General features: G+C 38.3%; 1 protein-coding gene across 2 annotated transcripts in view; it reads left to right on the top strand.

The window, feature by feature from the left end:
- Positions 1-26958, top strand: part of MRPL13 (mitochondrial ribosomal protein L13) — a 51462-nt gene that overhangs the window by 8292 nt on the left and 16212 nt on the right. For both annotated transcript variants that reach the window (XM_039523913.1, XM_039523914.1), the window contains exons 3-6: positions 6963-7056; positions 8544-8604; positions 18295-18381; positions 21592-21713. In XM_039523913.1, coding sequence (XP_039379847.1) covers positions 6963-7056; positions 8544-8604; positions 18295-18381; positions 21592-21713 — 364 coding nt within the window. The remainder of the gene's footprint in view (positions 1-6962; positions 7057-8543; positions 8605-18294; positions 18382-21591; positions 21714-26958) is intronic.

Genomic DNA, 26958 nt, shown 5'->3' with positions numbered 1-26958 from the left:
TGTGGCCGCGCGCACTCGATTTTATAAAATCTGTTTTACAAAACTGGTTTATGCAAATTCGGAATAGTCCCGTAGTGTAGACGTACCCATAGAAGTACCATTGTCAGTATAGTAGGAACGGAAAGCAAAATTTAAGTTGTGCTTGTGCCTATTGCCACTCTCAGCTTAAGCGTTTGTGAGTATGACCTGCCAGGGGTGAGGGAAACAAGGAGGGAGTTGCTCAGTTGCATGAAACTGAATATAGGGCACTGGCACTGAATGCTGGCATCATTTCCCACAGGAGGTGGTGATGTTAGCTGATATCTCACTCCTGAAGGTAACAAATGCAGAGAGAGCACAGCTGCTGCTAGCATCCCAAAGTCACCTGGAACAGTATGCCACTAGCCCGTTTACAGCAATGGTGCCTGTCAAAGTAATCACTGACTGGCATGGGAAAGTGGCCCATCACAGAGGAAGAAATAAGGCTGCCAACCCTAGAAACCTTCGGGAAAGGATGGCAGAATACTTCCATGGAAGTTCCATCGAGATCTCTCAGGAGGATTCAAGGGACATCCCTGTGGACAAACAAATTGCTCCATGTGCCCCTCACCCCACCTTACTCTAGAGGAGAATGAAGAGCAGATAGAAACTTTCTCTCTCTTTGTTGTACCTCTACCTCTTGTAGCATGAATAAATTAATGAAAAGTCAACAATTTTGGGGTGCCGTCACTGTAATTGGAAATTTATTTACACATTTACCCAAAGTTCGTTCCCCTGTAATGTTCTTGCTCATGCTCGATTGCAGGTACTGGCTGGACTGCAGTGGTATAAAAAATGGTTCCTGGTGCACAGCACAGCTGAACCCTCCATCACCTGTCTCCCATATTCCTCATCCTCACTGTTCATAGCAGGAGCCTGTGACTTGAGCTCCTCACAGTTATCCGCGGTGGTTTGCGGCGTGGTGGTAGGGTCTCTGCCACGTATGGCATGCAGCTCTTCATAAAAGTGGGCAGTCTGTAGGTCAGCACCACATCGATTGTAGGCCTCTCTTACTCCGTGGCTTTCATGCAGCACTACTGTTGGTCCCTGTCATACCCCTTCTACTGCTCTCCTGAGCAATCTGCTTATGGATGTTAATATTTCTGTGGCTGGTTCAGAGCCGTGCCTGCACATCCTCTTCTCCACACAGGCCCAGGAGATTCAGTATCTTCTCTCTGCTCCAGGCAGGTGTGTGTCTAGAGCACGTAGCCGGCATAATGAGCTGGGCTGTTGCGCACAAGAACAAAAAGCAGATAGAGGGGTGCTCACCAAGCTGGGCAACCAGCAAAAGGCATTTCAAAAATTCACAGGGGTTTTAAAGCCAGGGTTGGGGGCTTCTGGTATGCATGAGTCCTAGACAGTGGAGTTAACAATTGTGACCAGAGTGGTCAGTGTCGGGCATTGTGGGACAGCAGCTTGAGGACTGTTAGGATAACACATAGGTAACACAGCATCTACACTCATGCTGCACCAACCTCCATACATTGACCATGGCTCAGAGCCACTCAGGGAGCTGGTGATATATGCCGTCATAATGGGCCACTTTACATCTGTGGGAGTTAAATTTAATTGTAGACTTGTGCATGTTTAGGTCAACACAAGGTGGCTTACTTCGACCTACCTTTGTAGTATAGACCAGGCCTTACTGTAGCTATACCTCATGGGTATAATTCATAAAGTAAGAATGGCTAAGAACTTAAAAATTGGATGGTAGGAGTCAGCAAAATTTAGTGATGATTCAGCCTGGTGATATTCTGAACAAAAAGAGCCCTCAGCTATGCTGTAGCTGTTTCCATCGCTTTACAATGAGACTACAGACATTTTAGGCTTTAGAGTGACACACACAGTGACAATCCTGGAATTTTCTTATATAGATTTTGTTTAAAATCTATTGTGATTTCACCTTACAGTGTTAAAAGAGATTAGAACAACAAATATCTATTTTTTTCAGTTTTACTTTGTGCATTTGACAACACAATATGGCTGCTTGTGGTTTGGCATCATTGTTTTATGTATATAACTGGGCAGTTCACATAACAGAAAGAGAAACATTTTTAAAAATAGCAAAATATTGTGAAACCAGAATAATATGAAAGTGAACACAAGGGCAAGTATAGTAACTGAAACTACTTTTTAACTTTTTTTTAAATTGACAGATTAAAATATATCAGGTTGGTTGTTCCTTTATGTAAAACACATTACAAAATTGTTCATTAAAAGGCTACTTCCTTTTAAAATAGAATTTTCAAAATATATTCTATTAATAAAATGTTTCTCATCTCTTTTTTTAAAATACATTTCAAATATCTATTTTAATTTAAACCAAAAGATTTGTTTCCCTTCCAGCCAGGCTGGCTAATCTGCAGTAAAGGTATTTCTGTTACTATAGCACTTAGGAGCCACAGTCATGGATTGACACCCCATTGTGCCAGGTAATTGTACAAAAAGATGGCCCCTGTCCACAATGCTGAGATTGTGACATGGAAAATCTTTCCATGGCCCTTGTGCAAATTATCGCAAAGATTTAGTAAGGCTAACAGAAACACTGACACTTTCAATCCTTGTGTGCACACTAAGTTCAGAGTCTTTTATTAAATATGAATCTTTTGACTTGACAACCCTATGTTCCAAAACCTTATCTGTATTGCTATAGTTTGTTGATATTGTCTTTGAAATAATGAATCTAATATTGGTTTGTGCTGGGTATACATTGTTTCACAATTAATTTTCATGTGAAAATTTAGATTAGTTGTTGTTTTTCATAGCAGAAAGTATAACTTACAATGTGATTGTAGAAGTGATCTGAATAATGTGAATTTTAAAACTGCAAAACAACTTTTAGCCACAAGATGTCACTTGAGACCAAACTTTCCTGAAAATTAATGTTTTTGATCATTCACTGCAAAAGATCATTCAACTTCACATTCATTCAATTTTTAACTTCTGGGCAGGGAAGAAAGGTTGTTTCCAGAAAGATTTTATTTGGTTTGCTGCTTGTGATGAAACAGGTTAAAATCGTTTTAATAAGATAACAGTACTTTTAATCTGTAAAGCACCACTTAAACAGTATTGCACACAGGATACTGTATTTAATATGTTCATTTATTATGCAAGTAGCATTTGATGTATTGTCTTGAACACTGTTAGTTTTTTAATTTGATTATTATGTTTCTGGAGGCTACTGTGGGTGAGAGATTAGTGATATGTAAAAGTGCAATGTCTGTATGGATTTCCATTTTGCATCATTTATTGCTTCGTGATGCTAGAAGTTCAAACTATTGTTTTTTTTAAATTAACATATTCTCAGAACTTTGAGATTTCAATATCTTAAATGGAATAAAACTGAATTTTCTGTCAAATGCTTCTGTTCAGGAAAACTGTTCTATTTATTTATTGTTTTTCCAAGTATAGTGAACTGAATTCAAACTCAGATGGAGGGAAGAAATTTGATTTAATGTAAACTTATTTGCATTTAAGCTGTTAATAGTGGTATACTTTTTCCGCAAATTTCAAAACTTTAGATAAAATTATACCACACGCATTACACCAAGCATTCAAGAGCTTAAGAATATTGATCATGTTCGCTGTACTTTTGTTTCCATAATGAAAGTTAAACATTGATACTTAACTGTTATTAAAACTTCTTAGAAGATTAAATAAATCTGACAAAAGCAATTAAAGGAAACCAAAATGCTCTTGGTAATTTACTGTGTTGGAGCTCAGCACAACTACCTTAAGGTGATAATTATTCTTCACCTCTTGCAAAAAAATGCTGACCAGCCTTTAGGGTGAAAACTTCATGAATTCCTTCAGTTTGTAATGTTTAGTACTTATAATGGTTAGGAGAAAGAGTTAAGACTTGTCATCTTAAAATGAACAAGAAGTTTGGCATGTAGGTTGTTGGTTTTGTAAGTTAAGTGGCAGACTGACTTGTGATCCTAGGCAGATGTCAAGCACTTATTTAATAAAGAAGAAAAACCAAAATTCTTGTACTCCAAAACTGATTGTTTACCATTGGAAAGTAATTAATGAAGATTTAAGGTCTTGGTCTTTTGTTTTTCGTGTGTGTGTGTGTGTGTGTATGTTTCTTGGGAAATATTAATTAAACTTAAAATATGACAAATCAATGATATATATGAGAACCGGCAGAACATTTTTTTCTTCAAGTACAGTTCATTGGGTCTACGCTGCAGGAGCTGTCAACAAATTTTGAGCTTTATTTTGTATATAATACCATTTTCCCTTTTTCCCACTTCTTGAATGAGGCCACCTCTGAAGTATTACAGGAACAGTGCATACTATTTAAAGACAAGAAGCAAAGAATACTGTGTCCAACTGAAAGTGCAAGGGATTTCTGAGATATATTTATATAGGCTTGGTCTTTCCACAGAGCTGCACTGGTTTAACTGAAGGTGTGATGTGTGAATAATGTTAATTGTATTTAAATCTTTTTATGCTATCATGTAAACTAAACACATATAGGCCAGTTTTAAACCAGTGTAAGTGTGTTCACACAGGATTTTTCACTGAACAAAATCAGCTTTAAACTGATTTTAGGTTTGTTTGTTTTTAAAGCAACTTGTTGTAAGCAAGACGTTAAATAAACAAATTACAAACTGGGTTATGATGTCTACTCTAATAAAAAAATTTCTTGGGATTTTTAATGGTCTGGACCTTTGGTTTATCTCTAATCCGAAAGTTGGCACCTCCAGTAACATACTGGAGCATTGGTTCAATATTGGTTCAAATGGTAGACTGACAATTATTGAATCGCCTAATGACCCTGTTTAGTTTGTGAGACCAAACTTGCTCATAAGTTAACAAGGTTGCAGATTCATGAGGATTTGGATCTGTAGGAGAGTAGAAGTGCAGGTGCTAACAGAGAAAACTTCATCCACCAGCCACAGCACATGAAACCTTCAGCATTGTAGGATAAAATCTGACAGAAAAGTGTAGCTGCTGATGTCGAAGATTTTCTCCATCAGCAACTGCTGGTGCATAAACTTTCAATTTTGAAGAATAATTGCTAAAAATGATCTTAAATCCATTTTTCCTCCCAGAAACCTACAAATTATACCAGTTTTCCTCCGAATTCACCTGCCTTCCATATTTTGTGTAGATAGACAATACTTTGTAAAAGTGATCAGTCAGCAATGACAGGTCACATTGCCAAGGACAAATTTCAGCCAGAACTCAAACAGAGTTGTAAAGAGAATATGGGGGAAAATACATAGAAAATTCAAGGGGCATAAAAACTGAAATTTCACCCCAAATGACTTTCTACTTCTAGAGAAAAACAGAGATTTTATATTTTAAGTCCATTTAACAGTGCAACCCTAGCTATGGTGTGTCTACCAGCTAGTTACACAGCTACTCAGAGTACTTTTTAAAGAAAAGTATAACATGGAGTTTTAGCATGTTAGCTACGTATTTAAATGCCTAGCTAGTGTGTCAAATTTAAAATACCTTCCTGCCAAAATGAACAAGTAGAAATTAAAAGAAAAAAATTAAAATTGTAGTTGAAAGATTAAAGTTTAGATTTGTATGACATACTGTAGCAGATATCTACAGTAGGCTGAACATTAAGGATTTTAAAAAAATAGTAACATTTGTGTCTTTTAATCCTTTTCATGTAAGTTTTAAATATAAATTTACTTGTGCAGGCTCTGTAAAGGCAACTAAGACTTTCATGGAGGGGAATATTTTACTCAAGAAATCAAGTTCTGATCTAAAGTGCTGAGAACAAACATGGAAAATAAAATAACACAGACCCCTTAGCAAACTCCTGTAGATTTTCTGGATGTATGTAGTAAGGAATATACCTTTGGGAGATCTTTCTTCACAACAATGTTTGTTTTGCATTGCCAGTTTCTTCAAATATTAATTACATTTTTATTATACTTTAATATGGCACTTTTTAGACTAACTGGTTAAATCTCAATATGGAAATGAACTCCAGGTGAATCATCTTCCAGAGATCTGAATTAATGAGATAGTAATGACTCATCAAAAATATATATTTATTTTAGAAAACTTGCACTTGTTTCACAGTTATTTTATACGTGTCAGAATTTAGTAAAAAGAATTTGTCACATTTTATTTAATATGGAAGATCTGTCAAAATTTCTAATCCTTGAAAAGTATTGTTAGTAATAGAATACAGGTTTTTTTTTTCATTTTGGTACCTATAGATGGGACGGATGCACTCTATATAGCAGGCAAATTTCCATATTGCGCCCATTTGTGTATTTTATAATACTTATTCCTGCCACGAGTGCAGGGGACTGGACTAGATGACCTCTCGAGGTCCCTTGCAATTCTATGGTTCTATATTGTAGCACTCAACTCTACTTGATTTTTAGTACAAATGCTTCAGTCTAGCACAAAGCTAACGACTTTAAATCTTTCTTTTAGGTTCCAATATATATTTTTAGCTATAGGTCCTAAGATCATTTCGTACTAATATATTTCTAGTCCAAAATTCAGTATTATGAAAAATTGTTCATTATGAAACTGTTCATTATGAAAAATTGTTTTATAAATCTGAAATTAATTTAAATTCTGCTTTAAAGATTGATCTTTAGTTTGTGTTTAATTTGTTCACATTGACTTTTCGTAGTGTAGAGCAAACATATAGTATATTGAATAAAATGAAATGTTACCCTGTGAGTTAAGACATGCAAATCTTACTCATGCAAATTGCATTGACTTAAACTACCCACGCATTCACCCACCATTTAACATGGTGATGATGATAATGAAAAAGGTGAATAAATTCTCTGTTTATAGCTAGATGTTTATTTTAAAGGTGATGCTTTTTAGTGATTGTTTCATTTGAGGCATTATAATTTGATATTTGCTCTATTTCTGTGAGTAATTTTGTGAGGATGTTTTTATTGCCCTTGTGATATCTCCTATTGAAATGTCTATCATTTATAATCTAGGTGACTGTGGAGACCATGTTGTCATAATAAACACGAGACACATTGCATTTTCTGGTAACAAATGGGAACAGAAAGTGTATTCTTCTCACACAGGGTAAGTGTTCCATGATTTGATAGTAAATGCTCAAAGAAGTTAGTAGTAGAGATTGATGCTGAAGTCGGTTTTGCTTTTAAGTAAATTCATTAACTCTAAAATGTGAATTCAAAGGAAATTCCTCTTGTGTGTTATAAATCTTGTGTTCTGTTAAATGTCTCTATCTTCCCTGGCACAATATGTATTGCTAGGGAAATAATCTGAGATACAAAATGTCAGAAGAAGGCATAAGTTAAATTTGCCTAGCAAAACAATCTTACTGGATGGAGGTGAAGCCAAAGAACGGGAATATCATTTTAGTTAAATAGCAAAACGGGTTTGTTTTTTTTTTTTTGGTCTAAAACACTAAAAAAGCCAACTAAACAAAAACCAACAATTTAAGAGGAGTGCAGAAGTCATCTTGAGTTATGTCAGTAGACCAAAGGGCAAATAGCAAGATCAAGATAATTTTCCAATGCAAACGGTTTAACTGAATAAAGATAAAGAAGGCATTTTGATGTTAAGATTACATCTGAGTGATTTAAACCTCTCTAAAAATCATTGAGAAAATATTTAAGACATGAGATATTATGGAGACAAAATTGATGTATATGCTTCAATAATGGTTATTTCCCAAGCTTCTGTATTTAGCACTGGCAGGAATAATTTGTTTCTGGGTGGAATTCGAATCAGTCAGTCAAAGCAAATAAAACAATTGCTCCCGTGTTTCTAACATGACCACGGTAGTTGGTTTATCTCTAATTATTAAAATCTATTCTGAAAATGAATAAATTGTATGGAAAACATAAAAGTGGAGTTGAGGGTGTTAGTAGAGGGAGGGAATTGTAGTAATATTGAAATAACTGCAGTTTTCAGTGAATATTCTAAACGTACAGTATTACGTGTACTGACAATATTGATATTTTCAGTTCTTGAGATTTTATGATGTTGGAGCTGATCCATTGAAGTAATGGAAAGTCCCCCTTTGACTTCAATAGGCTTTGGACCAGGTCCATAGTTCAGATCAGTAGTTGGAAAAAATACCAAATTTGTAGGACCTGATAAGATTTATAACTGCAGTAAACCCAACATCTTCCCCCATAAAGCTTACAATCTAGGTAAATGATAACTTGTAACCAGTGGACAAGACAAACAAAAGGGGATTGGGGAACAGAGGGCAAGGTAATGAAAATAATAAGCTGTTTGTTGGGATAATAGCTTGCACATGATGTAATTTGCAACCTGCCTAGCTGTGATCAGCTGGCAATTTTTTTTTTTTAGTTCAAACCTTTCAGCCTTGTGTATTGATCTGCTTGGATCCATGAAAGCCATTTATATAAAATTTATAATACTCAGGTAACATGTTACAAATATAATTCAACAACGAGTAATAGTGAAAAAGTGTTTACAGAATCAAACACTGTACTGGAAAAAAATCTTTGTCTTTTTCACTGTTTTATTTTGTTTCACTGTCTTAATATTAAATATGTTCTTTGGATGTTTTTTAGTTATCCAGGTGGCTTAAAACAAGTGACAGCAACGCAACTTCACCTAAAAGATCCAACAGCAGTAAGTAACCTCTTTTTCATTTTAACTTTTGCTTTCCTTAGTTAGTGTAGGGGAACTATTTCATCATAATGACTTGCTATTCTTCTGATGGACAAAAAATTTAATCAAGCTCTTCCATTTGCCCTTTCACCAAACCTTACTTAAAAAAAAAGAAAGAAAGAAAGAAAAAAACGTTAGCTACTGCAAAGGGTTGAAAATAGAAATTTTGGTGTTTAGCTTGTAGTTGGGATCTCCTGACTGGCCAGCTACTCTCTTCTACTTTATTGCGAGTTCTGTCTTACCCTTCCCACCTTTTTCTTCATGTATTCACTCTTTCACCTTCTACTCTGTGCTCTCTCTCCTCTTTGGTGTGGGTTCAGTTCAGCTCATGCTTAAATGCTCTTCTAAATAGGGATACTTTACTGAATTGGTGGCCTAAATCTGTGTCACTGTGTCTGTTTCTTCTCATGCTTTATCTTTCTATGGTCCTTCTTTCCTCTTTGGTTTTTGTCCTTTTCCCTGATTTGTCTCTCCCCTACTCCTCCTGTGGTGGCCTCCCCAGCCATATGGTATAGGACACTGGTGGGCTACCTGCAGGCCACATGCGGCCCATCAGGGTAATCTGATTGCGGGCCACAAGACATTTTGCTGACGTTGACCCTCCACAGGCACGGCTCCCTATAGCCCCCGTGGTCGTGGTTCTCTGTTCCCGGCCAATGGGAACTGTGGGAAGCGGCAGCCAACACATCCCTGTGGCCCGCCGCTTCCCGCAGCTCCCATTGTCCGGGAACGGCGAACTGGGGCCACTGGGAGCTGTGGGGGGCCGTGCCTGCGGACGGTCAACATCAGCAAAACGTCTCACGATCCACAATCAGATTACTTTGATGGGCCGCAGGTTGCACACCACTGGTATAGGAACACTGTTTATTCTTTTCAAATATAGCCAGGTTTACTGGTTAAAGTCAATTAGATTTCTGCTCTTCTTGAGGTGGGTGTATCAGACCAAGTGGGGAGTACTCTGCTTCTTGCTCTTACATGCACTTTAGACAGCATGAGAAATGGAGTGCAGACCAGAGATCCTTCACCAGAACTCCCTGCTGTGGGAGTAATGCCTCTACACTGTGGATTACCATTTCCAACCTACTACACAAAACTAGAATAACATATGGGGAACTAGTCAAGAGGGTAAAACAGGTTAATCTAATAAAAAATCAGTGAGATGATAACTAGTGTGAAACTAATGTGTTTTGTATTAACCTTTAATATGGAGCTAAAGTGTGACAATTTTAAGGACAATTATTTCAACAACATATTTATAATGCTGTGCTTCGTAGCTAAAACTCTGGTTCACATTATGCTATTCAAATAGGCAAATCAAGGTTTTTAACTTGATTCATTTTTGACTGACTGCCTTCAGTTTTAAAGATTTGACTGTTTCATAAATCACCCACCCCAATCCAGTTTTAGCAAAGTTGTACATCGCTTAATAATCCTAGTCCTTTTTTAGCAGCCAGAAGGAATAGTGCTGATTTTAAAAAAGAATGCAAGACAGTACACCTGCATCTCTCTGGCAGTGAAATTCAACAGTGGATTCTACTGATTGATTTTTAGCTGTTTTCCAATGGTATATCCTGAACATATGATGTATCCAGGAACTGAAAAATGTTGATCATGTTGAACTTGGCCCCCTGGGTAAAATCTGGGTTCAGTGTGTAATGCATAAACAGGATACTACTACTTCTGCTGAGGGAGAAGATTAATAGGATTAATTGATAGCTTAATATTATTGATTGCCAAGATTTTCAAAAAATTGAACCCTAACCGTGGATTTAGGCATTTAACTTCTGGTTCCTATTTTTGAAAATCTTGCCTGCTCTGGATATATAGATATGAGCTTTCTGACACTAACTTGGGAAAAACATATTGGAATCTATTCCCTTGCTTTTACTGAGAGTTGTGGACATGCAGCGCCTTTGAGGATTAGACCCTGGGGGTATGTCTACACTGCAGTTAAAAACCCACCGCTGGCTCATGCTAGCTGATTCGGGCTCATGGGGCCCTGTTTAATTGCGGTGTAGATGTTTGGGCTCAGAGTAGAGCCTGGGCTCTGGGACCCTGTGAGGTGGGAGAGCCCAAGCCTGGATGTCTGCACTGCAATTGAACAGCCCCTTAGCCCGAGGCCTGTGAGCCAGTCAGCTGGCATGGGCCAGCCACAGGTATATAACTTCTATATAGACATACACCAAGACACAAATCCATTAGGGCCTGATTAAAAGCCCAGTGAAGCCAATATAAAATTCCCATTGACTTCAAAAGGATTTGGCTCCAGGACATTTATATAACTAATTTTAAAGCACTTGATCTAATCACACCATATTATGCATCTGCTGAAATATTATTGTTTGTATTGCGGTACCATCTAAGAGATACAGTTATGGACCAGGATCTTGTTGTGTTTGGCACTGTATATATACAGACCAAAAAGACAGTCACTGCCCACCAAGAGCTTTGCTGCTTGTAGTCAGTTGTCTAATTGTACTCAATTAAAGCCAAACTAAAAAGCACTTAAAGGGAAGGCTCTAATATATCTGTACTGACTTCCTAAACTATTATTAGTTCCATGTCTAAAATCAGTTCTCTACTTTACCATTTTTGTTTGAACTTCAGATATTAGTAGCTGTACATTGGGAGGCACTATAGCCTAATTTATTTGCAAGGGTCTGAGAACTGAATCCCTTCTGGCATTCACTCTGAGTTTTGGTTTTCTTGCCAAACTCCCATTGTTCCCAGAGAAATTCATCTAAGACAAATTCAAAGCATTACCAATAGTTAAAACATGTTTGACAAAGACTCAGCAAATGGTGATCAAATTCAGAATTTCATCTTATTTAGCAAGAAAGGTGTTCTTGTGTAACAACCCTCTAAAGAACTCTAGGGAATTAACTCACTCTGTGTTCAAAGCAAAAAATCTAATTAGATGGTTAGAGAGATCAGGAAAAGATCTGATTTCTGTTTTTGTCACGTTAATAATTTAAAATAGTAGATGGTAGTGTAGAATGCCAAATATTCTGTCTGTGTAGCGATTCTTATAGATCATTCTGATCTTGATAAGTTTAGTGTACCATGATGGCATAACAAGCAGTTTATCTGCAACCTGTACAAACAGTGACATGACAAAAAATAATACAGTTAGCTGAATGTGCATGAAACTGTTTCTGTGAACAACTTGGAGGTGTATTCTAATTTTTTAACTTGCATTTCACAGACAACAATATTTTGTAACTTAATGAAATGGCAAGGATGAAAGGCAGAGTGGTCTAGTGGCCCAAGGACAGGACCTGAATTATAGGAAAAATCTACAGATACTACCAGATTATACTCCATACTGAGTTGGTTCCGTGATATTCATTTATAGTTAAGAATCTGTCAAGATTAGCTTCTGGTAAATTTAACTTGAACGGTATTTTTCGAAGTGGAAAACTATGCTAATTCACCATTTATTTTGCTATAGACTCTAGATATTTAAGAGGACATTTCATACTGTAGATGTAATAAAGGCAGCCAAGAAAGATTTTTTTTTGTCTCAAGGGAGAGTAGAAACTCATTACCCTCCACATTCCATTAGCCCTCTTTTTTTCCTAAAACTGTGTCCCTGTTACCCGCTCACTTCTCTGCCTGCTCCTGCCTGTACTTCTCAGTTCCTCTCCCTCCTTTTTTTCCTAGCTTTGATCCCTTATTTCTTTCATTCTCTGCCCTTATATTTTTTGTCTTTTCCCATTGTCTCTTTACTTAACCATACTTTTTTTATTATTATTATTTGGATGGTCTCTCCCCCGCCCAAACATTGACATTCTCCATGCTGCTTCAATACAAGGTCTTGTTTAAACAACATATTCTAATCAGTGCTTCACTTTGTATTCCTTGGTGAGGGTACAGAATTCCTCCGGCCCTGGAGTCACAGAACATGCCCCTGCAAAAGCAGTCAAATTTAAATGCCCGTGCATGCCTCTGTGTTCTGGTTTTGGTAGGAGCCACAGAGAAATGGCAAGTTAAAGCAACAAGTGATCAGCCTGCCTTCATTTTACACCATTCTGATGCATGGCAGATCTAATTGGCTCTAGAGGAATCGCAACAGATGGTCAGAGTAAGCAAATAAATTGTTCTCTTAATTCTCTGGATAAGAAGTTTTAATGACTCTTAAATTGGCCGGTCAAGCTTAAGAGAAACAGTGATGAGGTTGCCTTGAGGCAGATCAAGTCTTTCACATTTCAGAGAAATTCTACTGGGGAAAGCCAAATGAAGCAAACAAGTTACTACTCTGTATTCTGAAACAGCCCAAGTGGATCTCTGACATCTTAATCTGTGTAACCCTTTTACCGTCAATCTTAAGAAGAGAGGGCTAGCTCAGTGGTTTGAGCATTGGCCTGCTAAACCCAGGGTTGTGAGTTCAATCCTTGAGGGGGACATTTAGGGGTCGGGGGGAACTGTCAGGGACAGTACTTGGTCCTGCTAGTGAAGGCAGAGGTCTGGACTCAATGACCTTTCAAGGTCCCTTCCAGTTCTATTTTTTTATAAATGTTTTTATAGCCTATTTCCAACACTTCAGATCTGTAATCTTCTTGAATTTTTAGCTGCCAAACATTTTGTCCCAGTAGATGAGCATCCACCCTCCTTAGCCAGAGGCTTTCCTATGCAGACAGTCAGGCTGAACACCAAAGAAGATCCTAGGTCTCTCCAGCCACAGAGAGATTTAGGGCTTGTCTTCACTACCATAAATCAATGGAGGAGTGCTCTCCCATTGACTTCAATACTCCACCTCCCCGAGAGGCAGAAGCTATATCAGCGGGAGAGCATCTCCCACCAACACAGCATGGTGTAGACACCACTGTAAGTCGATCTAAAGCTGTGTCGACTTAAATTACATAATTTATGTAACTTAACTAGCATAACTTAGATCGACTTACCTCCCTAGTGGAGACCAGGTCTTAGGCCATGTCTACCCTAGGGAGCTTACAGCGGCACAGCTGTACCCATGAAGCTGCGCTGCTGTAAGATCACTCATGTAGCCGCTCTATGCTGATGGGAGAGAGCTCTCCCATCGACATAATAAAACCACTTCAACGAGCAGCGATAGCTATGTAGTCAGGAGAAGCTCTCCTGCCGACATAGCGCTGTGCACAATAGCACTTCTGCCGGCGAAATGTATAGTGCTCGGGTGTGTTTTTTCACACCCCTGAATGACATACGTTTTGCCGGCATAAATGATAATGTAGACATGGCCTTGATCACACCATCCCCAATGTGGTAAGTTGAGAGATTTATCTTTGGAGCACAGGAAGGGAACTCCTCTGTATTTTCCATCCTTATCTGGAAATGAACTTTATTTTTATATGCTTCCGGGTCCCAGTTAGATTCCAGACAGTTAATTCTCAACAAAGTAGATAGAAACCAAGAATCTCTTCAGTTCCCAAGAAATCTTATTCAACCTGTAACCTGAGTTACTCTGCAGAAGTCTTTATGTCAAGTCAAAAAAGAGAGTCTTTGGAGGACTTCTATCCCCTTACAAGCATGTTCCTTGACTTGAATGTTCTGGCTGTCTTTAGGAGTATATTTCAGGCAAGTGACAGTCTAGGAACTCCTTCCTTTAATTGGAAGCAGGCTTTCAAAAAATGAAAGATGGCAACAAGCCATTTTGATTAGCAAGTAAATATCTGGATAGTCATACCCCTTCATCACAATCTTCTTCAGATCTTTGGATGGATGACATATTATTCAACAGAATAGTTTTGATCACAACATCTTTGCCATACAACTTCTTTCCTGAACTTTCCACTTGTTGGAGCTATGAAGTACCATCATTATAGGGTGAAATTTAAGTATTGCTAATATTTCCGTCTAACAAGTAGAGGAGAGTGGCTATTAACTTGTGAACCTTTGATTTTGACCTTTTTTCCTCAAAGACTGATCTCTAACAAGAAAAAAATAGTCTCAAGGAGTTATCAGAGTCATCAAACCTGTCTTGGCAAATTTTTGCCTCCAAAACCAGGTGATCAGATCTGTGTTTTAAAGTAACTATTTCTAATTCTAATGTTCTTGGTTGTGTCTTCTACACTGGCGGTTTTAGTGGTTCCTTCATATTGGGTTTATCCATATTATTCAGGAAGTGTTTAATGAAGAAGAAATTACCCTTTCATTTTTAACCTTTCACTTGACTTCCTTAGATTAAGTGCAGATTGTTGGACAATCCATGGATTTTGTTAATAATACATTTCTTCTCTAGTTTCAGTGTGATAACCTCCTGTTGCCATAGTTTTAAAATGATTTCCCTCTTCTTCAGTTTTGTGCTGGTGAATCAGGTCATGTGTAGTACCACCTCTGATTTCCTTTGGGACATATGTTGGAGACAACTTTAATTTATGCCAAGGGAATGCATTGACTTGCACGTCACTGGACCTCCCAAACTATGTCCCTATTTTGCCAATGTTGCCCACTAATTATGCTGACTACCTGGCTGCACACTCCCAACCTTTCCAGTGGTGGAGTCTCTGCCTGCATGGGGTCCTGTGTCAGGAGTAACACAGCTTCTGCTGATTTAACCCTGAGCTGCATCCTAGTGCTTCATCCTTTATAAATGAATGAAAACTGAGTTAGAGCAGAATCTTTCTTAGCTGAGCAGTTTAAACTGTTCCTTTATTTGTTTGCCAATCTTCTGGGCAATTTGAGCAAAGAAAATTGCTTTAGGATTGTTGATTTTTTTAAAAACATTTTTGAAAGCAAAAAGCAGAGAGATTACAATAACTCTTCACTTAAAGTCATCCCAGTTAACGTTGTCTTGCTGTTACATTGCTGATCAATTAGAGAACATGCTCGTTTAAAGTTGCGCAATGCTCCCTTATAATGTTGTTTGGCAGCCTCCTGCTTTGTCCACTGCTTGCAGGAAGAGCAGCCCGTTGCAGCTAGCTGGTGGGGGCTTGGAACCAGGATGGACTGGCAGCCTCCCTATCAGCTCCACGCTCCCCTAAGTTCCCTGTGCAGCAGCCGCCCAGCAGGCTATCAATTGCCCACAGTTGAGCTGTCCCTCCTCCCACTGCCATGTGCTGCTCCTGCCCTCTGCCTAGGAGCTGCTCCCGGGAGCCTCCTGCTTGCTGTGAAGTGGAGGAGAGGAGAGGGGACTAATGTAAGGGTGTCCCCATTCCCCCTTCTCCTGCCCCCCCACTTACCCCATCCATAGAGCAGGGGGGAGACACAACAGGGCTCTGCTGTCTCAACTTGCTGATCTACTTAAAAAGGCAATGTACTTAGAGTGGTGTCAGTGTACTTACAGGAGCAATGCATCACTCTCTCACACAGGGTGTGTGTCTGTGTCTGCCATGCTGTCTCCCCTCCCTCCATTCTGGCTGCCTTGTAGTGTGAGGCTATATTAACAACAATGTGTTAACCCTTGGGGGCTCAGCCGAGTGCTAGTTCATCATTTAGCTGCAAGGCATTCCCTGGGAAATATCCCACCCTCTGACTTCATCACCTCAACCAAGTTTCACAATCATCATTGCTGTGTACCGTATTAAATTGTTTGTTTAAAACTTATACTGTGTGTGTGTGTGTGTGTGTCTATATATATTTATTTATTATATATATCTATAGTGTTTTGTCTGGTGAAAAAAATGTCCCTGGAACTAACCTATTTACATTAATTCTTATGGGGAAATTGGATTCGCTTAACATCATTTAGCTTAAAGTCGCATTTTTCAGGAACATAACTACAGTGTTAAGTGAGGAATTACTATATGTCCTTTCCATTTGTTTATTTGCAAGACACAGATGTTTGGAACTCAAAGGCAGTTTTTATAAAAATAAAACATATAGACATTTTAGTTCACTTGCATAATTACTGTAAAATTTGAGACCAGAATTGTGAAAGTTTTATGCCTAAAGTTTGCCCCATACATCTTTTGAGGTGCCTAAAAATGGAAGTGGCTAGACTTTAAAGCAACTGAGTGCCTGCAACTCCCATTGACTTCAGTGCGATTTATGGATGCTTTGCACTTTTGCAAATGAAGCTACTTTTGGATAGGTGCCTAAATATGGATTTAGGAGCCTAATTCAGCCACCTTCGTTTGAAAGTTTTGGCCTGAAATAAATATTCACTTAAAAATTTCACTGTATTTTCTAATTGAAAATATAAGCAAAATTTAATTGATTATTTCAAAAACTTCACATGAAAATTAGTGAGTATAAAACAAGTCTAAAGAAGTCAGAAGTACTGTATGTAAGTTGGCCACAGTTTTTAGAGGCTGTGTTGCTGCTGGCAAAGAATTAGTGGTTGACAATTACTCCGAGCACATTTCACCTACTATGAATAATTATAAAACAGGACAAGATTTAACACTGGCAATATGCTGTGAGGAAGCCTGCAGTGGAGTCATTACCCCAATGTATGCAGCTGTAGGCATTAAAATAAGGGAGCTTAAAACAGTCTTACCTTTTGAATGTTACTGTATTTAAAAATCACTTACATGCATAGACTTGTATCTGCATAATGATTACCTTTTGGAAGAAAAACCTGGAACAGAAATCCTTACAGTTGGTCTTTGAAAGACTATGCAGGGAAGACAAGGAGTAATTTTAGGCTAGTAATACACATATCAAAAGGCTATTTGTAAAACATCAAACACAGAGAGTTTTCTTTTAAAACTATGGGGAGAGGGAACAGTTTTTAATAAACCAGAACAAAACTTTGAAGCCTGGATTAGTAGAGACATAGAACTGAGTATGCTATGGATTAGGGACAATATTGGAACAGGATCAAGTATCTTAGAAGTTCGAAATACTCTCAGCAAGACTTCACAGGTGGTTTGATCTCTGGTTTGGTTGTGGATGAAAACAAATTGCTTTTACTATTCTTAATCCGTTCCTCATTCTGAGCCCAATCCTGCAAAGTGTGGAAGGCTCTCAATACCTTTCAGGATTGTGCTCTCTGAAGGATATCAATTTAAAGTATTTCAGTAACGCTAGAGTTTTAAATAGTTGTGCAGAGCAGTAGTGGGGAGTGAGATGGGTTGGATTGGGAGTGAAGTACAATTAATATACGTAAATAAATAAAAATATTCAAATAGCAGGGAAGGGTTAACAGAAATCAAACACTCGAAGCCAGAGTGATGCAGCTTCTCCTGAGTCTTGAAACACTCCCAGTGGAACCTAAATAATTAGAAGAGAAGCATTATGACTAAGCAGGAAAGAGAAACAACGAGTTGGTATGAAGAGGATTTATGTAAATTTGATGTACATATAGCTCTGTCTAATCTAGTAAAAAATCCCAGATATCCTGAAATTCTCATAGGTTCAATACCCTTTAGCTGAATCTTTCATACCCTGCATCCTTTGTGAAGGCTAGTCCATTCAGCTAAATGTGGTGTGAAGATATGCTGCTAGTGTTCTAGGATTCTTAGCTTCTTAGTCACTTCCATATACCCTCCAATTTTGGCTGCTCTTTTGACAGTTGGCAGAGCCTCTGGCCTCTTGGAATGGTCAGGCTGCACCTCAAGATGGCGGTGGAGCTCTTGCCTGTGGAGGGAGGAGTTGAAGCAAAGTCCAAGATCTGGAGGAATGGGCAGGGGGAAGCGCAGCATACCTCTTTCTCAGTGTTTCTGCTCTTGGCATGTCTGCTTCATACCCCGATGTATATTTTTTTCATAATATATATGTCTCTTACAGATTGTTAAACTGGCTATTTATAGAATGCTTCCAAAGAACCTGCACAGAAGAACTATGATGCAGAGGCTGCACCTCTTTCCAGAAGATGTAAGTCAGTAGCTGTACTTGGCTATGTTCTGATTTCTCATGCTTTGAGGAAGTATAGATTTAGTTATAGAAATATCTCCCTTCATGAGAAAAAGCAGCTTGTTTCTTTTATAGCTAAAGGCAGTTTGAATATTAATGTTTTTCTTTATAACTTCATAAAGCTCTTTATAACTTGTCAAGCATTGGAAGGCTTATTGTTCTGTATTTTGGCTAAAACAAAGGGCCTTTTACTGTACAAGATTATTCCTAACTGGAAATCTAGATAGAGTACAATATCTGTAAACTTTGGTTCCATGAACTGTTTTTCAAAATTTAAGGCCTGGTCTACACTAGAAAATTAAGTCAGCTTAACTAAATCACTTGGGGGGGGGGAGAATCCACATCCCTGAGCGGCATAATTAAGTCAACCTATCCCCCAGTGTAGACAGCGCTAGGTTGACAGAAGAATCCTTCCGTTGATCTAGCTACCAACTCTTGAGGAAGTGGATTACTTTCACCAATGGGAGAACCCCTCTCGTCACTGTAGGTAGTGTCTACATTGAAGCACTACAGTGGAGAAGCTGAATTGTCAAGCATAAAAATGAGTCTGTGAATTCACAAGCCATTGGAAAAAGTCTCCCAAAGTTATTTCCAGAACTCCAATAAAATCTCCATAAGCTACTAAGAATCTTCACTTTAAGGTTTTCCAAGCTTGCTTCTCAGGGAGGGACAGGACTTGCTAATTTACATCACAAAGCATAATGCATCCATATAGGTGGGAGTTTGAGCACAGTTGCTCCCAAACCAGAAGGTACTCATTCACCAGACTACACCACTAATCAGTATGTATATTAATGTCAGGTTCTGGGGTGCAGTCCAGACCAGTGAAGAGTTGTGCCACTGTCTGACATGTAACCCCGAGTGCCTCAAAATACTGTGCTGCTGTAGCTTTCATGGCTGGATGCTTCCAGCCAGTGTACAAGCATGCCCCGAGTGTCTTTCTGTTAAGCAGCCCTGCTTTAGCACTCTGATTCCAGCAGCCTACTTGCAACATCACCACCACACTTTGGTCTGCCCCAGCTTTGGTTACACCCGGCAAGATGATCCCAACACCCCGCAGTCCTGAATTTTCCCAAAACTGTGTGCTCTGCAATGTTCATCCCTCTCTTCGACCGTTCAGAGAGAGAGTCAAGTTCATTTGTTCCTTTAAAGAGACAGTACTCAGCAGCTTGCCACATTAATTGGCATTAACCTTCACTTCAAATCAAACACAACACTAGGATGGTTTAGATTAAAAGAAAAGTAAAATAAAAAGAGATGGGATTTTAAGTGGGTCATGTATAAAGAATGGAGTTAGGAATGGTTACAAGCAAATAAAAGTGAGAAATGCTTTCTAGAGGCTAAGTCTTAACAAAGCAAACCACAACCTTTGTTCAAGGTAGTTTCCTTACCAATCTACCTACCAGTGAAAAGGCTGACCAGCCCGTCAGGATCTCCCATAGAGTCCAAAGTGCTTGGTTCCTTTGTTGTCTAAGGTGAAAGATAGTTTTGGGTTCTTCACCCATTTCTTTTATAGTCCAGTGAATCTTTGAAATGGATTCTTTTGAAGGTTACTCCCAAAAGTAAAGTGCCTTCAAACTGGGGGGAAGATGACATGGAATCTGGTCTTGAAGGAAGTTCCATGCTGGTTTCTTCCTGCTCTGGTGTTTGCTAAAATGCATATTGATCTGTTTACTCAAATCTCCTCCCCTTGCTACATACATTCAACTGGTCAGGCCTACTGAAATTCGCTACCAAATGCCAATGAGCATCTTGCAGATGCTGTTAGGGTCACAATTTAAAATGTTGTTCCTGTACTAAGGGTAATCGTAATAGTGTACATTGTGCTTGGGAGCCAATGCACAGCAGCCTTACACTGGAATTTTATAAAAATGACATTCTAACAAATGAAGCGTGTGTACTCAGAGAATATGAGAGCGGTGATCAGGAAAAAATGTATATGTTTATTCTGTACACCATCGTTTCCTTTCTCTGTCTTAAATGAAGTAAAGATGCATGTTAGTGAAAGAGCTGGAATATTACTTTCCGTATGAGGTATTTTAAGTCAAGCAGTGACCCATAAATATATTGTGAACATGCCAGCTGTGGTTTCTGGGGAAAACACAGAGCCTGATTTATATTTTCATTTTTGTCAAGTTTATAACCCAGTAGCTTATATAGATCTTTCTAGCAACAATATGTGAAGCGTGTGCCTGTGCTTTATTAAATAAATGCCAACACCCAGATCTTTAGTGCTTAGCGTATGCACTATTGTCTTGGGGTACAATCTATAGAAAGCACAGCAGTAAAAAGATTTATTTTTTTTTTATTGGCATTCTGTGTAGCAAAAGTGTGGAAAAGTAAGCTTGACTGTGAGCTGGATTAAGAAGATCAAAATCATAGTGTGTACATACCTTTAGTGTCTGGTAACATCTACCCCCCTCCCCCATTAAACAGTTACATAGATTATTGATACCAGTAAAAATATTAATCTCTTGAGTTTCATTTCTTGGAGCAAGCGTATTATTTCTGAAGGATTGACGAGTATGCTGTAGTACATAATGCTAACCGACTTGTATCTGACTGTCTTTGAGACTACTTCTGTCCTTTTGGCTTTTAACCTTTCACTTCATCAAGTCAGTTACTATTGTCTGAAATTACTTTGAGATGCTTTTGCCATTTATTCCCAGGTTTGAACTCCAGTGAATGGGTGACAGGGCTCTTTTTCTGAGGAACTCAGTCATGCGTCTGGTGGGAATGGAGTTCTGTCTGGTCCTGTAATTGTATTTGGGGGATTTCTTTGCATTATATTGTTTAACTGTTGTCTTTTAAAAATATATATATATGTCAACACTTTGGATTGGGGTGTTATGTTGATATTTTTAGTTACAGTCAAGACTGTATACAGCTTTTCTGGATATATGTTGTTAGGTTCTCATGCTAAATGGTCTGTATTATATTTCTTCCAATTCCAGCTCAGCTAAAGATACTAACATTATTTTGCAGTAGTCTCAATTATGTTGATTAGATGGGTTGATTCATTTATCACTGAATCCACTGAACTTGTGGAACAATGTTCTGAAAAGCTACCTACCTACACACAAATATTTAGGTTTCCTCTTTGGAATTTCAGGGAAGATTTATTGCTTAAAAACTAGAAAGCTGAGAATCATTTATTATCGTCTACCTCAGGTTATCCCAGAAGACATACGTAATAATCTTGTAGAGGAGCTTGCTCAGCCACGCCGAATCCCCAAAAGGCTAGATGAATACACACAAGAAGAAATAGATGCCTTCCCGATGCTCTGGACTCCGTAAGTATCTTAAAAACCTTTTAAAGGACATTTATGACTGTAGATGTCATGCATCAACCTTTAAAGAAACAGATGAGAAAGCTTGATTACCCCTCTGAGGCATGTCAACTTTTCATACTTATAAAATATATAGTTTTGTGTTCAGTTTATACATTGAGTTATGTTTGGCTTCTTTTAGGCATAGATTTTTCTGCTTGAGGAGGAAATACCTGTAGTAGAAATAGAGCTCAGTGGCAACTTTCCCCCTCTCTTTGTTTTTAATATAAAGAAGTGGGGCTGAAAATTGTATCTGCCCATTTCTGGTAAATGTAGTGGATTCTTATTCATAGAGAGAACTCCCTTAAACTGCAGATTGCATTGTATTATACACTCTTTAGACATAGCTGAAAGAACCCTTAACTCTTTATCCTATAAGGTGAAATAATATATACAAATAAAATATGATTTCTCTCTGGATATTGTATGTGGGGAAAATTAATTTTACTAAGCCACAGACCTTCAGACCGAATGTTTGGCAGAAAGCATGTCATTCATTCACTTTGATGAAAACTTTCTTTTCCATGGATATGTGTGTTTGTTTTTTCTTTTCCCAACAAAGTGCAGTAATACGTATATTACATGTCAATGTTAAAGTATGTTTCAGGTACTAGATTAAAATTTTGTTGAGAAAATTCTAGTAATATTGCAAGGAAAATCATCCCTACCACCCCCTATTCTCTGTCTCTTTCTTTTTCCTTCATAACACTCATATTGCCCTGCTTGTCTCCTCAGGCTTTTTGGTCACAGTGCAAAAAAGTTGTATATCAAGTTAAACTGTATGACAGCCTCCATTTTCAAATGTTAGTAAATAGTCATTAACATGAAAGGAAAAACAGTATTACCAGGAAGCAGAGTGCTGCGGGGAAACACTATGACTAAATTATGGCCTCCTGTCCCTTAGCCTGGCGGGCGAAAGAAGCCCAGGAAGGGGGGAAGCATGAGATATAACATCTGCAAAACACCCAGATTCCCAAAAATCTCAAGCGTTTACACTCCCCAGGTCCCCCACCATTGGAGCCTTGTTACAGGGGAGGTGTTCGGCACCTTGCTCCCTGCCCCACCTATGTAACATCTTGCACAGATCTTGATCTGAATATCCTGAAAGGTGCATTTACTTTGCAGCAATAATCTATGCTAATTTTTGCCCTTAAAGCAAATAGAGACTGAATTTATCCCAGAATTAATCCTTGATGTATCCATGAACACACTAAGACGCTTGTGTGGAATATACCAAAACTTAGTGAGACAAAATATACCTAGGTGTATGTATATGTAGTTTAAAAAAAAAAAAGTCATGTAATCCTTTAATTCAGATTTAAAACTGGTGAATTTTAATATTGGCAGTGTACATCCGGCAGTCACTAATTATTTCTTTATTAGCCTGCTTTGTGATTTAGGAAGTGGCATGGTCTTGGGGCAATGAATGAGAACAGATTCTGTGTTTTGAAATGTAACTTCTTGGGAGGATTTAAACTACCAAATTCAATGTAAAGACAACATGAAATTACCAACTAATGTAAATATCGCTGTTACATTCATGACCAGTTATACTTATTACTATTCCTAATGTTGCACATTTGTGATGCATTACTGACTGTGTCCCCAGTCAGGATTAAAATCCCAGTGTGCTATGCAATATATAGATGCATGTGAAGAGACCGTTCTCTGCCTTGGAGAGGTTACAATCTAATAAACAAACAATAGAAGAGATTGGGGAAGACCATATTTATATAGCCTAGCCATGCAAATGACATGATGGTTCCAAATCATTTAAAATGGCAAGGGTTTTGTTTGTTTAATACAGTGGTTTCCAAACTGGGGTTCTCAGGGAAAAATTCCCTAATGGTGGACAGAGCCGTCCCTAGGGACCTCGGGCAGCGCAGGGTCAGCAGCCTGGAGCCCCTGGACTTCCAAGAGCTAAGCAGATCAAAGGAAGCACATCTATTACACTGAGGAGATTTAAACTTCAAGACTCCTTCTAAGAAAGGCAGCTAGTATCGTTTTAAAAATTATTATGAAGAACAAGTTTAAGCTTTGTTGTAACATGCGTTGGTTGCCTGGACTGCTCAAGACCTGAATGCTTGTGTAGGAGGAACTCTTTGAGTTGCCTTCTTAAATATCTTGATGCTGTTTCACATCTGATACTCCTTGATGAAACATAGGAGCCTTGTCTTATAACAGGCTTATTCAAAGTGATACAAGCTACGAAAGTGAGATCTTGGAAGAATGTTGCCATTTTCATAATGTAATAAAAATACTGTAATGATAAATAATAATTAATAATAGTGTGTAATAAGCATGTCCTAAAACCCAATTTTATATTTCCAAGATCATTGCTTTTATAATTTATACTCAGGTAAAGGAGAAAATACCTGGAAATTTCATTTTTAGGAAGGGGTTCACGAGACTTGACATTTTATTGAAGGGGGTTCACAGGTTGTTAAAGTTTGGGAACCACTGGTTTAATATATAAATAAATATAAGTGATTCTCTATCTCAGCAAGCACTACAGGTCCTCTAACTAGCCAGCATGGAATGCGGGGATAGGGGATTGCTGATGCTTATTTGTATCACCACTATAATTTTTAAAAGATGATATTGAGAAGCAGCAGGCTGCCAGTGCTCTTTAAAAGCAAAGAGCCCAATATTATAAACAGTTACTCCTCTGCATAGTTCCACACTTGGTCTCATTGGTTCCAGTGGGACTACTGGTGAGAATGAGCATTCACATGGGAATAAATAGTTTGCAAGATGACACTCTTAAACAGTAGCAGCTTGTTTTGTGAGAAAGCTTGAGACTATGTCTTGCAAAGTGCTGCATACTGCTGTCAGGGGCTGATCTCCTTGAGTCCTATGGAAATCAGTCCGAGTTGAAGGCAAAGGGCAGGCATGCTCTTTACTTTGTAGGATGAAACCCTTAGTACTTACGCTTTGACACTAGTATGTAATGGACTTACTTTTAGTTCTAATGTTTGAGTGATTGCTGCAGATTCTTAATACTGTACTGTAAATGTGATTTAGATTGTATTTCTACTTAGTAATGATAAAGCATTGGGTAATAAGCAAAAAGTCTTTTCAAACAAAGCAGTTAATTGAAAACAAAGAAAGGAGGAAATACGTTTTAAAATAGAAAGTTCAAAAATATGTGGAGCCACATAAGAAAATGTGTGGGTTATTGAACAGAAGAGAACATTCTACTTCACAAAAATAGTTCCATCAGTAGCTCCTCGGTATAGAAAAGGAAGGGCAAACTGTTTAAAAATATTTTATTTTTACGAGTAAGAGAAAATCATAGGTTTTAACATGAATTTAAACAAGGAAAAGTCAAAGTTTAAATTTATTCAAACAGTATTTGCCATCCACAAAAAAAGTGCATATTTTCTATATGATAATGCACATGTAAATGGGAATATTCATCTGTCACACTAGACAGTAAATGCAAAACAAAGGATGGGACCTCTCCAAAACATAATTTAATATTTTTTAAAGAATTACACATACCCTTGAAAAATAGGACTACATAATATAAACTGGACCTGTGAGAAGGATTAATTTGTATACTGGGACTGGCCTGCACAATTCTCATTACATACTCATAACAACGACCTAGCCATGTACAATTAAGAAATCACATTAATCAGTAGTAAAGATTTCTGTTTTTTGTTTTACATCGATATGTAGGATTTGTATCCAAGTGGGACAAATAATCTAGTAACATTCCAGTAATTATCCAGTATGGGGAGATGTTTTCAACTGAAGCATGTATGAAACTTCCAATAAAAATAATCAGTTATCTTTGTAAATTGTACGTACAACAAGAGAATCGATCCCATTAGTCTAGTATAGAACACAGTGTAGAAGGGAATGAATGGGGTGTGTGTAGGGGTGTGTGTGTGTGTGTGTGTGTACATGAAACTGACACATGGAGCTGTGTAGGAGCTTTTGCACGTAAGTTGTAAAGATCAGAATTTGATTTCTCTCTATAGAACGTTTGCATTCCTGTGTTTTCAGGGGGTGGGAAATTAGGAATGTGACATGTGACATTGTGACACTTGTATTTGTCACATCTTATCCCAGTTTGGTAGTGGACATATAGCTGCTGTTCAGTGACCTGTGTAAAATTATTTGATGTTCCTAATGAGCGAGCCACATTAGGAGCGAGCCACATTCACTTGGCTTGCAGCTGCTCCTTAACACTGGAACTTAGTGTACTGAATTCCTAGGCACTGGGCTTTTCTTAGGTGTCAGAACCAGTCAGCTCAGGAGAGAATTGATCTTTGTGGACTTCACACATGAGGGGACTAGTAGTGGAGGAATAGTTTCCCATTACTACTCGTTCCCATCACCACTTCCATCCACGGAGTGCTCAGACCATTTTAGCATAGTATGTTGGACTGCTGCGGCTACTTTAAGGCAAGCCAGCAGTATCTTATGGTAGACAATATCATATGCTGCGGAGGGGCCCAGGGGGATGAGAATGGATGTCTGCCTTCTGTCACCCATCAGTGCCATTAAGATGGTTTTGGTTTTCATACCCTGGCCTGAATCTAGATTGTGTCAGGTCTAGGATGTTAGCTTCAACTAAATGAGCTCAAAGTTGGCCTTTGGCTAACTTCTCTGTGAGCTTGCTCAGGAACAGAAGATTTGACACAGTAAAGTTTCCTATCTGTAGGAATGGGAATAATAATAATAAAAGTACGTCCCTACTTCACCGTGGTGGGGTGAGGATGAATACATTAATGAGCTACGGTGCCTAACGATGGGGATGCTTCCAGTAGTTAGAGCAGAAAGAGTCTCAGTGAAGCCTTGAAACTAAAACTTGGCAAGCTTGTAAAATAACATCTCTGATTGATTTAAACTACCCTATCTAGCTAAGTAAAACAAAACAGAGACAGACCCCTTAAAAGGACACTCATGTACTGCAGCAGGCACAGCTCAGTCCTTCTTACTGGCCAAAAGGAATTGTGTGGAAGTTGGGGCTGCTACCCTTATATACACTTTGGTGGGAACCATGGGAGATAGGCAGGATGACTATCCAGCTCCAGTATCCCCTGTTCTTCACAAACTTCTGAGCTTTTATGCTGAGGCACATGCGTGAGCCCGAGAAGGAGGCAACATCTGATTTGAGTACTAATTTCAAAGAAAATACACATAGAAACTCCAAAACTGAAATGGTATTTCAGGTGTTCCTAAATGACTGATCAGG

Source organism: Mauremys reevesii, linkage group 2 (genome assembly GCF_016161935.1).
Source record: "Mauremys reevesii isolate NIE-2019 linkage group 2, ASM1616193v1, whole genome shotgun sequence".
Classification (NCBI taxonomy): domain Eukaryota; kingdom Metazoa; phylum Chordata; order Testudines; family Geoemydidae; genus Mauremys; species Mauremys reevesii.
The sequence above is the reverse complement of the archived record's forward strand: the minus strand, read 5'-3'. Positions and strand labels throughout refer to the sequence as shown.